Source organism: Hippichthys cyanospilos, chromosome 14 (genome assembly GCF_059441005.1).
Source record: "Hippichthys cyanospilos isolate Australia breed blue-spotted pipefish chromosome 14, RoL_Hcya_1.0, whole genome shotgun sequence".
Lineage (NCBI taxonomy): Eukaryota > Metazoa > Chordata > Actinopteri > Syngnathiformes > Syngnathidae > Hippichthys > Hippichthys cyanospilos.
The window spans coordinates 18,475,617-18,487,500 of NC_142382.1; the positions used below are offsets into that span (position 1 = coordinate 18,475,617).

Sequence of the window (11,884 nt, forward strand, 5' to 3'; positions counted from 1 at the left end):
TTGCTGTTTTGAGGAATTTCAATGATTATTTATTATTAATTACCTGAACATCACTCAAATATCTCAGCTGTCATGTAACAGATTCAAAAATCGCCGGAAACTTCAGTCACAACCTCACAATCATACTACAACTGAGATTTTGTTTTTTCTTTTATGATTAGTTTTTATCAATAGTTACCCCAATTTTCATCAAAACCTGAGCTTGGTTAGGATGGAGACTACAAAATCACTACACACATTTGTGACTCTTTTCATAATCATTCAAAACTGCTGGTTTTCGAATAAATCATTTTATTTCATTTTTAGGAATATTTATGTTTTATAAATTGCAAAAGGATTTGATTGGGTCAGGATACTGGACTGCAAAACGACTAGGTGGGCAAGCAGGTAATTGAAATTTTATTGAAAAAAAAAAAGCAAACAAGAAAAAAATGTCCAAAATGTAGTTATGTAAAATATATTATCATTACTCATAAAGACTTTTACATGAACTTTTACAGAATAACATGCTTTTTCTCTCATGGTAATCGAAACGATTTCAAAACATTGTAATTTCCAGCATATCTTTATGAAATGACTAGCATTATTTGAACTTTGACAATAAATCATTCTCTGTTGTGCATTTTATGTACTAAACATTTACTTTGTGTACAGCTTGTGTTTCAAAATGGAGAGTTGCTCTGTGTCGATGTTGCTTCCTCCACACACAATTACCAGCAGGGAGCCCAAACATGCTGGTAGTCGACCTAGAATGAGACACATGTCATTATGGCGTCTTAATTAGGCTAATTTGATAACAGCTGCTGTGCTCAATCATCAACATCCCTCTTCCATATCCGTTCATTTTGACCAATACTTAGGTGCAGATGTATGACTCAATTCCAGGGTGGTAACCTTTTGGTGCTTGAACAAATCAAGTTTAACAGACGTTTTCCTGCAGGCTGTGTGAACGTTAACATACTATTTTCAATAAACACTATGAAATCATAGTTGTATTTGAGAGTAAAAATCAAACTGTTCATTCTTGCAGCACCTTGCATGGCACCAGCCTCCCAGTGATACAATATGTGTGTGTGAATGGGTAAAGTTGAGGCCTCTGAAAGCGCTTAGGGCAACAAAGCTGTATCAGTCCATTAAACATCTGTTGTGAATAATATAAAGACCAGGTTACATTTTTAAGATCAAGTTAGATACTTGATCAAACTGTCCTCATATTTTCTCTTTCCACTGTAAAAATTAAAAGGTAAAATGGACTAAGTAAGGGTCTTAGGGACCTCCTGCTGAACAGGTTCCTCCAGCCGCCGAGGCATAGGGACAGGGACCTCCAGCATTCGACGGGCATGGACAGGCGACTTCAGGGCAAGGACAGGGAAGTCCCACCTGCTAGCTAGGTGCAGGGGCCTGTAGAGGCGCAGGAATGGTAGCCGGAAACAACATTGGGCTTGAGGATTACCGAAAACACAGTGGACTGATGGACGTGACATACTGGAGTAAGACAAGGCGAGGAAGACTGAGTGAGTGATGTCAGAAAAGAGAGTCAGAAACCAATGAAGCATGTTTAAGCAAAATTGTAGGAGACCTGAAACCGTATGAAAGGTGGAAGAAAATGGTGAAAGAGATAAAGAAGAAAGTGTAATGTGGCGTACTTTCTCATGAGCATGTAGTGAGTCTGTCAAAACGGCAAACATTGACAAAATGTTGATTTAAAAAAAAAAAAAAGCCCCAATCAAGCCGACTGTCAAATTGTTCGTTCTCGCCAGACTTGTTTTTCTCTCAGCTGCATATCCAGCTCCAAACACACTGTTGCTTTGTTCACAAAAACAGTGGTGCGGGACAAGGAAGATTCACTAACATGAGATAATTGTGTGAAGTCATCTTGCTGACAAGGTTCGATGGACTGCAGAAACTGAATAACCATTACTGTTGAGATTTAAGACGCTAAAATTCTGCATATTTACAGAGTTTTAAATGAGGAAAAAAAAGTATCCCGACAAGGTGTCCGGCAGTACACGCTCCTCATCTAATTTGAAAATTGATAAGTCGTCCTTTAATCATTGCACCTACCATATAATGGAAAGTAAAATATTAACATTCCAAATGGATACCAAATGTGGATATGTGCTTTACCTCTGGAGAAAACTATAGGAAAATAATACCTTACCTTCGGTCTGCAATCGGTGCACAACTCCACTGTAGACAGCGGCAAGTGTTGCTCCACATGCCATTTCCACCAGTACACGCTCCTCATCTAACGTTAGGCAGACACAAACAGCACACAAAATTGTTTCACCCTCTTGATATTCAGATGGCCTAAACTTTAACACCCCTTCAAAGGAAACTCACCCAGGAATGTCTCCACAGCATGAAGAGCCTGCTGGTCAGTCACAACTTGAGAAATTATTGTGACCTCACGGCTCTGACTGTATTCAAATGCTTTTGTGCAAACTGTCTTTGCACCGAGACATTTAGCTTCACTGGGGAAGGGAGTGACAGTAGAAGAGATTTTGAATTTTGCGGAGAATCGATAAGTCTCAAATAAGGCATTCTAGAGCAGAGGTGGGCAACTTACACTTTTTTTGCTCTGTCAGAACCACGCCCCCTTTTCGTCATCGTAGGTCCGTCTTTTTTTCAAACCAGATGAAAATTTAATTGTCAGTCTGTCTGTGTATTTCTAGACAACCTTCCGCCACCACTAGAGGGCGAAGTTTGACAATTTTTTTTCTGGTCAGTCATTTTTGTCAGCTCCTAGATCTTGTGCCACTAGACATAAATGATCAAAGACAAAATAAAGCAAAATGAAGTATGATTCTTCATTTCTTCATTCGCAGTTTTTTTTTTTTTTTTTATTTAGCATTCCCGAAGTTCGTTGGCAAAATAGGCATCCGTCGGTGACGGACTGATAGACAGCCTGTCAGATCTGATGGTGCCCACCTTTGTTCTAAATACAGTACAGCTTGAGCATATTACACACTCCGATATACTATAGCACCCACAAAAACATCCTTCTCAATAGGATTTCCCTCTGTACTTGTTTATTATGTGCTCCCACAAATTATTGGCGTCATTCTCAAAAAGTGAACTACTATATTATCTGCATTGTCATTTGATAGAATGGGATTTCTCATGTTACACACATTTTTTGTGTTGTTAAAGAGAAATTATCTTGTATCGCTATCAGTTTTGGATGTCAGCATTTCAGTCCATAAATAAGAACAGATCCCAAGCAAAAACATACTTATGAGGTCAATTCTTACAACAACCCTAAAACAGAAGGTCTTAGTTGCATATTATTAGCATCTTTCACAAATGTGGATCGTACAAGTTTTAATATTGAGCAAAGTTCTGCAATCAACAGTTCCAGAGCCGCAGGAGGATCTTTCATCCTGCTGCAATAGCTTTCAACATTGAAAAATAGGTAATTCATTCAGATTTAAATATGTTTGTTCATTTTTGGAATAATGTTTTAAATTTACAAATTATGGTAAGAAAGAAGAAAACCAAAAGTTCTTAAATCTAGTATGTAAGTGCTGGTCAAATGTTTGAAGACACTTTCTACTTTTTTGTAGTGGTTGTTCCTATATTTTGAAATAACAAACATAATTCACATGCTATTTTGTTAATTAAATAGTTTTGGTTGAAGATGCAAAATTCAGAGATGTTTAATTTTGAAAAGCAACACCTAATGTGTGTTAAAGTATTTTTTCCAGAATACCTGAGAGCTCAGGTCAGGTTGCAGAACTATGGTTTACAATTTTTTAAGATTTTTTTTTTTCAGGTGCAATGGCTGAAATTGCTGAATTCATGGGCCTCTTATTTTGAAAAGCAACATAGGATCTGGATGAAAGTGCCTGTGATGGATACCTGAAGTGCTAAGACTTCTTTAGAGTTAGTCTGGTTGCAGGACAGCACGGCTATTTTTTTTTTTTAATGAATTATTGAAATCAGGCATAACTGCTGCCATTGTTAGATTAGTTGCTTTTAATTTGAAGGTGATCAACTGCATTTGTTGGTTTCGTGTTACTGTAATGCACAGTATAGAGTTAGACAATCGATTCGGCAGCGGCTTGACTGCGGTTGTGTTAATGTGGAGCTAAAAAATCGAGTCAGAGGCTCAGACAATAAACAAGGAAGTACTATAATTTCAGAAGTCCAACACACCAAATGCATGAAGCATAGTAATTGGTCCTTATTTCTATGGGGCAATTACATCAAGACCACTGGATTACTACAGTATACTATAACTTTTTAATATTGAATGGAAACACACTGGATCACACTGGAAAGTGAAAGTCGAAAAAGTATACTTTTTACAACCCCAAGGTACACATCTGTTTTAAGTGATGCCCCAACTCCCTGCTCTATGAACAATATATTTTAATTTAAAGGTATTCACAGGCCCCAAAGAAAAAACTTCACCTGGTGATGTCATCCAAGGTAACTATCCTTCCTGCCTTCAGTGAAGCATTCAAACAATCTGCACCAACTGTTTCCATGGCGATGATAGGCACATCCATCCATCCTACATCCCTCAGGCCCTGGATTACCCCACAGAGGAGCCCCCCTCCACCCACTGATATCAACACTGCTCCAGGCTTGACATTTTGTCCAAGGCTGGCTGCAACCTCTGCGATCAGACTCGAATGCCCTTTCCTTTTTTATGGGTAAGAGGAAGAACATTTGAAATGTTAACAATCTGAGAGAACCCAGTGGTGTTCCATGATGAATAAGTAATTACTAATACCATATCAAAGGATGATCAAATGGAGGGACATAGGAAAGGCCCTCTGTTTCGACGAGTCTGAGAGCTTCAGCGTTTGCGTCATCCCAAACCTGTACACAGTGGTTGTTGATACTGTATGTACAGTATGTTTCATAATATCATTTACTATGCTCTGAAGTTTCAAATACAAAATGATTGAACCAAACAGCCTGTTGTGATCCAAACTGACATGCAAAGAGCTTTACCTTGCCTACAGTCTTGACTGTAGCACCTTGATCCTTGAGTCTCTGAACAACACATTGGGGAGTTGATGAAGGAATTATTATAGTGGCTGGCATGCCCATTTTTCGGGTTACATAGGCAGTTGCCATCCCAGCATTTCCACCTGAAATAAGACACCATAAATATGTGTGTATATTATATATATATATATATATATATATATATGTGTGTGTGTGTGTGTGTGTAAGTGTATACAGTGGGCCCCCGGGTTACGAACTTAATCCGTTCAGCGGCTACGCTCGTATCTCGAATTGCTCGTATAGCGGGCAATCCAAACCCATGTTAATTCGTGAATGCGTGCAACGCGCACCGATGCCTTAGGTAAAAACGACACACTATATACATATATTAAAATTGAGTGACATAATCTGCTGCACACTTACATAATATAATAAATACAATGGATTAATAGTTTTTACCTTTGAAACGACGAGACTTGAGCTGGGTATAAGCAGAGGGGGGCAGAGTCCAACGCTCAAAGTTAACACGGCGATAGATATGCTATTGGTCTTACAGTGTTACAGTAACTCTTTCAGTCAGGGTGCAAATCACGCAGATACTAAAACATCATCCTCTTATTTCTTTCTTTACCGCTGCTAGTAATTTTAGAAGCTATGTCTAACAGATAAAGTTTGCAAAGTCTTCACAACATTCCGTTTTTCACTAATTTTCTCTCCTTCCTTCCATCCTGTCCCATCAAGCTAGATAAAGGCGTTCGGCCAATAGCATATCGGCATTTCTGTGATTGACGTGTGACGCCGGCCAATAGCATCTCCGTGAGTGAGACCGGGTGACCTTAATCGACCAATAGCATATTCGCATCTCCGTGACTGACTGATAATTATTCGCACTTTTTTTTTAAACGGTTGGAATGTATTGACAATTAATTTAAAAAAAAATACACATTTAAACCAATGACAATTCTTTGTCCTGCAATCGGCACATTTAATTTCATGTCAGCTGTTTTTCCCTTTAGCTGTACAAACACTACACTTAAATGGTAATATATATTTAGACACCGTGAGTGAGACAGTCAGTGTGACGTTGTAAGAGCAATAGCGTTCACGTTACTGCCACAAGTATCTACTGATAATTAATGATGTCGCTACTGATGGTTTTATTGACGCAATTAAACGAGAACTTTTCTACATACTCAATGGCCGACATGTCGAATTGCTCGTAAGGCGAGAGGTTTGTTCGTAAGCGGAGGACAAAAATCTCCCTGATCCACGCTCGTAAGGCGAATTGTTCGTAAATCAGGGTGCTCGTAAGCCGGGGGCCTACTGTATATAAATAAAGCAGTAACCAGAGGAGCAGACAAATCCTTTGGACTGTGATGAAAGCTGCAGAGGAAAAAAAAAATAGTAATAAAATGAGAAAATTCTCTTGCTCACCATGCTTTGACACACATGTGTTAGTACCTGTTGGCAGAGGTGCCCAATGCCACGAATCTTGAAAGAACCAGAGGCCTGGGAATTCTCCATTTTCAGATACACAGTGGTTCCCATACGTTTAGACATTGCAGCGCTTTCGAGTAAAGGCGTATTTATGTGGAAATGATGAGCCATGCTGGAACAGTTTACCCTAAATTGAAAAGTGACCAAATTTTCAACATGTTACTGTACATTACACGTTGATTAAATTCACATTCATACACACACACACGCACGCACAGTATAATTTCAAGTACGCATACATACAAAAGAATTGATGTCAAAAAGACGCATATACGTGCTTCAAGCGATATTGCACTAAAGTCCCTTCTCAATCCTACATCTGAAAAAGAGAACGCATTACAGCTTTGGAGAACGCACTTGCAGGTGCGTCATTGATTTATTCCTCAGCATGGGTTTAAGTCCCGCTTGTGAGACTTAGTAAAAATCTAAAATGAAGAAAACTATGTTTACATTTTTTCTGCAGACAATTAGGAGTTGAAAAGGAACAGCTTTGTTTCGAGTGTTTATTGATGAACAGACAGGTTAGACCGTTAAACAATTTCCACGTTGCTTGGGACGAATCTGCAGTTAAGAAACAAAAACTATGTAAATAGACACACATCTGGAATCGGGAGCCAGTTGAAATGTAACACCTAAGTTAAAAAAAAAAAGAATAAAAAATACTCAAGCAGATACAAACTATACTTTATAAGGTGTAATTGCACCGTAAATGAGCACGCCACCGAATCACTGACAGACGGATAGTTTTGTTGACTTACCATCAATCGCCATATACTGAACACTTGTGTTTTGGATTCACCCCAAACCGGCGCGTTCTTCTTCTAACTTGTATTTTCCTTTCGGTTCAAATCTTTTTGGTTGATACTGCCGCCTATAGTACGGACGTAAGTGGGCCTCGGCATTTGCAGATGATATTTTACAGACATCAATCAATCAATCAAATTTTATTTATATAGCCCTAAATCACCGAAGTCTCAAAGGGCTTCACAGAATGAAAAGAGGTCGTACAGAGACATCTTTTCAGTATAGACATGACAAACCAGTATCAATAAGAAATTTAAATATAATTCTGATAATAATACGTTACGTTATGTATTCAGGTTACAACAAAACTAATGTATTACGGTAAGCTAAAGGGAAACAGATTTACAGGTACAGATACACTATTAATCCCATCTGTTTATCATTAACAAACATGTATCTTTAAATTTGCTGCACAGCAATCAATAATTGTTATTTCAATTTCTTTGTCTTCATAGACATTAGAACTCAAAAGCACAATTTAAAAATAAGGTAAACAACTATAAGTCAAAAGAGATTTGAGGCCTCCTTTGTTTTAGATTTAGAGGACAATTTCAAGCCATTTTCAAGCCATTTTCACAAACCCCAACCTTCTTACCCATTAAAGACGATTTTTGAAAGATACCTTAAAAGTGTGTGGCCATCGATGCCTTTGATTCAAAACTACTGTAAATACTGTATATAACGCAGTCATCATTAAATTGTCACTGTGATGTACCATATTTTTCCCCATGATTTGAGCCCTGCGGCTTATAGTCCAGTGCGGTTTATCTGCTGTTTCCCCCCCCCCCCCCCCCACCGGTCAAACAAATGTGTGTATCTGCTCAAGGATTCGGTTTATGTAACAACTATGAAATAGAACTGAAAAGATGTGAATCAATGGCTGTGCTCAAAAAGAATTTTAAAATTATAAATATTGAATGTATTTAATATTATAAAATATTAAAAATATTTTTTTAAATGTCTAAATTGAATTATTAAGATTATTCTGCCCTTCTGATATGTAGTACCACCTTTGTTGTTTGAGATTTGTACATAGACTTAGAGTACCCTCTTCTGGTTACTTTGAAATTGTTACGTTCTTGCTCCTCCACCTCACTCTCTCTCTTCTTGAGCAGGTGTGTCCCTGACGGGAGGGCAGAGCCACCAGCCGCGCACTTGACTACCATCAACAATCACCGGGTTATTTAAACGCGACTGGAGCTGGAGGAAGCCGTTGGAGTATACTGTAATTCGGTCTAGTTTTCAAGTTCCCTCATAGGCTATTGCATCTGGTGTTGTGTTGTGAGTATTTCTGTTGCTACTTTGTAAGTGCGTTTTGGCTCGTGTCTACTTTTGTTTGTTACTTTCCGTTTCAACGGCTTCCTCCAGGTGGTGGCCTTCCCCCCCTTGTCGGACTACTGGCGTTCCGCCGTCAACTACATAGGTGTTTCTATGTCACTTTTGGTTGAACTTTACAGACGTGTTCAGATCGCGATATTTGAGTTGCCACTTTGCCCAGTTTATGTTATTCCCTTTTCACGCGTTGCGTGTTACCTTTGTTTCATAAAACCCTTATATTGAGTTTGCACTCGTCTGTGTCTGGTCTGTGGTGGTCCACTGTCGAGTTCTTGGTCTTACAACGTAACTGAAATATTGTTTTTCTCAGTAGACGTGAGTTATCCAACGTGGAAGCACGCAAAGACGACAGGTTCGAGGATTGCTGATCTTCTGTTTTGGCTTGGACAAGAATTGTCCGTAAGTACACAAGTTGTCAAAATTATGACATTGTTCATCTGTTTTGTTTATCGTTACGACATTGGAAATAAGAGTATTTTTTTTTGTTGTGCAACTTGCCTTTTAGCTCGAGAGGTGCTATGTATCATTAGCTGATTACATGTTTTATTTTTCTAGTTTTATGGCGACCTAAAGAGGTAATAGTCAACGGCCAGTGTGTGCAATGTTCACTAAAATAATCTTTCGCACAAACCTTTCGTTTTATGAACAATCCAACATGCCGGTCAGTGTGTCCGCAGTATTTTTTTTGCTTTACTGCATCAACAAAAATAACTTTTCTCGCATGTCACGGAAATGCCGATATGCTATTGGTCTTATAAGGTCACGGTCTCAGTCACGGAGATGCGGATATCCTATCGGCCGGCGTCACGTCAATCACAGAAATGCCGATATGCTATTGGCCGAATGCCTTCACCTAGCTTGATGGCACAGCTGGTCGGTGTGTTGTGAAGACTTTGCAAACTTTATCTGTTAGACATGGCTTCTAAAATTGCGGGTGAGGATGATGACAATAGAAACGAAGCAGGAGATAGTAAAAAAAATACAAAGGAGCCGCACGCATAGCTAACCTTGTCTCAATTAAACAATGGGAGACAGAATGCTTTAAAAAAAAAAATATATATATATATATATATACCTGTATAAATGAAAACTTTCATATACCATATTTTTGCATAAATATCTGATTTCATGACTTGCGGTTTATAGTCCAGTGCGGCTTATCCGTGGCAAGTTTTTTTTGGGCGATTTTTGCTGCTGCGGCTTATATACCGGTGCGGTTTATAGTCCGGAAATTACGGTACTTTGTACTGACAGCATCTAACGCAGCCTATCGCAGGCTTACTGGTGCCTATCCCAGCTAGCTTTGGGCAGTAAGCGGGGAACAACCATTCACCATTATATTAATTTAGTGGCTTATAAGTAAATGCCTTCATAGCTGTGAGACTGTCATTACTTGTAATTTCAATGACAACCAAAATAACCCCATATTTATTTTTCCGTCATTCCAGTTCTAACGATTGCTAAAATTTACCTGGATATTATGCAGGAGGATTCATGGAAATCAAATGCAACATTTCAAAATAAATGCCAGTGACTCTGACTGTCATTAGCTCTGGTTTATCGTGAGATAATAGAAATTATTTCTTCAACCAATCCAATTTTTCTAAACCCAAAGTGAGCAAATAATAATAATACTTATTGTAATAACAAAACATATTTAAAGGGTTTTATTCACCTATCAACTTCTTCAATGTCAGATCAAGCTCCAAAGCAAATGTTTAACCAAGGGCAAAGGGCTTTAATTGTATATTTTCTTGAGCTTGTCTTGTCACCTGCTGAGGACATACACCAGTTTAAGTTGGTCACATAAAACATTACGCATATTGTTTCAGATTATGCATATTTTATTATGTACAACATGAATTTGTTCAGTGTAAAATGTACATTGTGTGGAAACAGCATATGGGCAGTACATTCTCGACACAAGCGTGATGTCTCTTAATCTGAGTTGTCGTGATAATAGAATTAAATGACAAAATATATGTTTCCAATATAATCAACACAGTACATCACATCAGTTGCTTAGAAAAAGTAAATTGAGTTCTGTGTGTTTTCACCTTCTATAATGTAGCCACTTCTCAAAGGAATAACGTGTGAATGCACTTCAACATGGCATGTAAAAAATGGAATCAGTTTTCATTTTTAAGTTGTGGGTGCATCAAATTGAAACAAATCAAATCGTCTAACATTAAATATCTTGGATTATGTTCTGAATCTGCTTTTCTTTGGTGAAAACGCCAAATTTACAGTAAACTTTTAACAAGTGAATTGAATCATTCCTTTTTTTTCTTTTTTTTTTTACATAGGAGACCAAGTGAAAGATTGGTTAACACATCTGCCTTACATTTCAGAGGTCGTGGGTTTGAATCAAGAGTTCAGCTTTCCAGTGTGGAGTTTACATGTTCTTGCTGTACCTATGCGGCTTTCCTTCAAGTGCTCCGGTTTCTTTCCACATTTCATGCTTTTGGAATGTGGCGCACATTAGGTTAATTGCACATGTAACTCACCTCTTGTAAATCTGAGGAAAGCTTTGGATCTTTGCATTCAGTTTATGAAAAATGCAGCAGACTTCAAATGCTTCAATGATTACAGAACAGAAAAATTCTTTTGTTTTAGTAGATGCCCATCATGTTTCATTTCTGACTTCTCAATGAAGTCCTTTATATTGGCACAACGTTAGGATAAAAAAATGAAATCGTTTGAATTATTTATTTTCTATTGAATTAAAATAAAATACCATAATTCCCCAAATAAAAGAAACACCTGTATATAAGACCCTTGATTTTGGGGTCAAATTCTGGTATTTTTTATGTTACTGTGTATAAGATGCACCAACACTTTGGCAGCAATGTAAAACCTATAGTAAAACAGAATAGATCTCATATTTCGTAAACTCTTCACATTTTCTTGTGTTTATACCCGTAGGTTATACATTTGTTGCACTTAAAGCGTTTTTCAGCCTTTCTGCATTGTGACTGGTCAATGAATGCCTTACCAGTGTAACGTTGAATGCGCTGGAAGCAGTACTTTTTCCTTTTCCTCGTGACGCGCTTCAATTTACGAAGTTCGCACCCAGTTTGTATTACCATAAATACGCAAAGTTGAGCAGCCTTGGCATTTCACGAAGTTTACGATTGTGTGTGTGTGTGTATATGCCAGCAGACTGGAGACATCCTAATTTTTACATGACCCTCTCCATTTTAGTAATATTCTTGTGTGTGAACAAGGATGGATTCGGACATTGGTTCACTCTGCTCACTTCTTTTATAGAAAATAGTGTATCAAC

The 11,884-nt window shown here is 38.0% G+C and overlaps 2 protein-coding genes across 6 annotated transcripts in view; both read right to left on the reverse strand.

The window, feature by feature from the left end:
• Positions 1-271: 271 nt before the first annotated feature.
• Positions 272-9,306, reverse strand: sdsl (serine dehydratase-like). Of its 3 annotated transcripts, XM_088433622.1 has the most exons (9): positions 7,218-7,276; positions 6,424-6,586; positions 6,309-6,345; positions 4,966-5,105; positions 4,742-4,830; positions 4,417-4,650; positions 2,344-2,474; positions 2,162-2,248; positions 272-746 (listed from the first exon to the last, which is right to left on the reverse strand). In XM_088433622.1, the coding sequence occupies exons 2-9, from the start codon at positions 6,568-6,570 to the stop codon at positions 640-642; spliced, it is 972 nt and encodes a 323-aa protein (XP_088289748.1). In that variant the 5' UTR covers positions 6,571-6,586; positions 7,218-7,276; the 3' UTR covers positions 272-639. The 3 variants fall into 3 exon arrangements, with proteins under 3 accessions (XP_088289748.1, XP_088289747.1, XP_088289746.1); XM_088433621.1 differs by lacking the exon at positions 7,218-7,276 and adding an exon at positions 9,230-9,306 and having other exon boundaries at positions 6,309-6,586; XM_088433620.1 differs by having other exon boundaries at positions 6,309-6,586.
• A 1,115-nt stretch (positions 9,307-10,421) lies between these two features.
• LOC148413224 (apoptosis-stimulating of p53 protein 1-like) overlaps positions 10,422-11,884 on the reverse strand; it is a 58,641-nt gene continuing 57,178 nt past the window's right edge. For all 3 annotated transcript variants that reach the window (XM_088433618.1, XM_088433617.1, XM_088433619.1), the window contains one exon: positions 10,422-11,884. This exon is cut by the window's right edge and continues 1,486 nt beyond it. The gene's annotated coding sequence lies outside the window, so the exon portion shown is untranslated.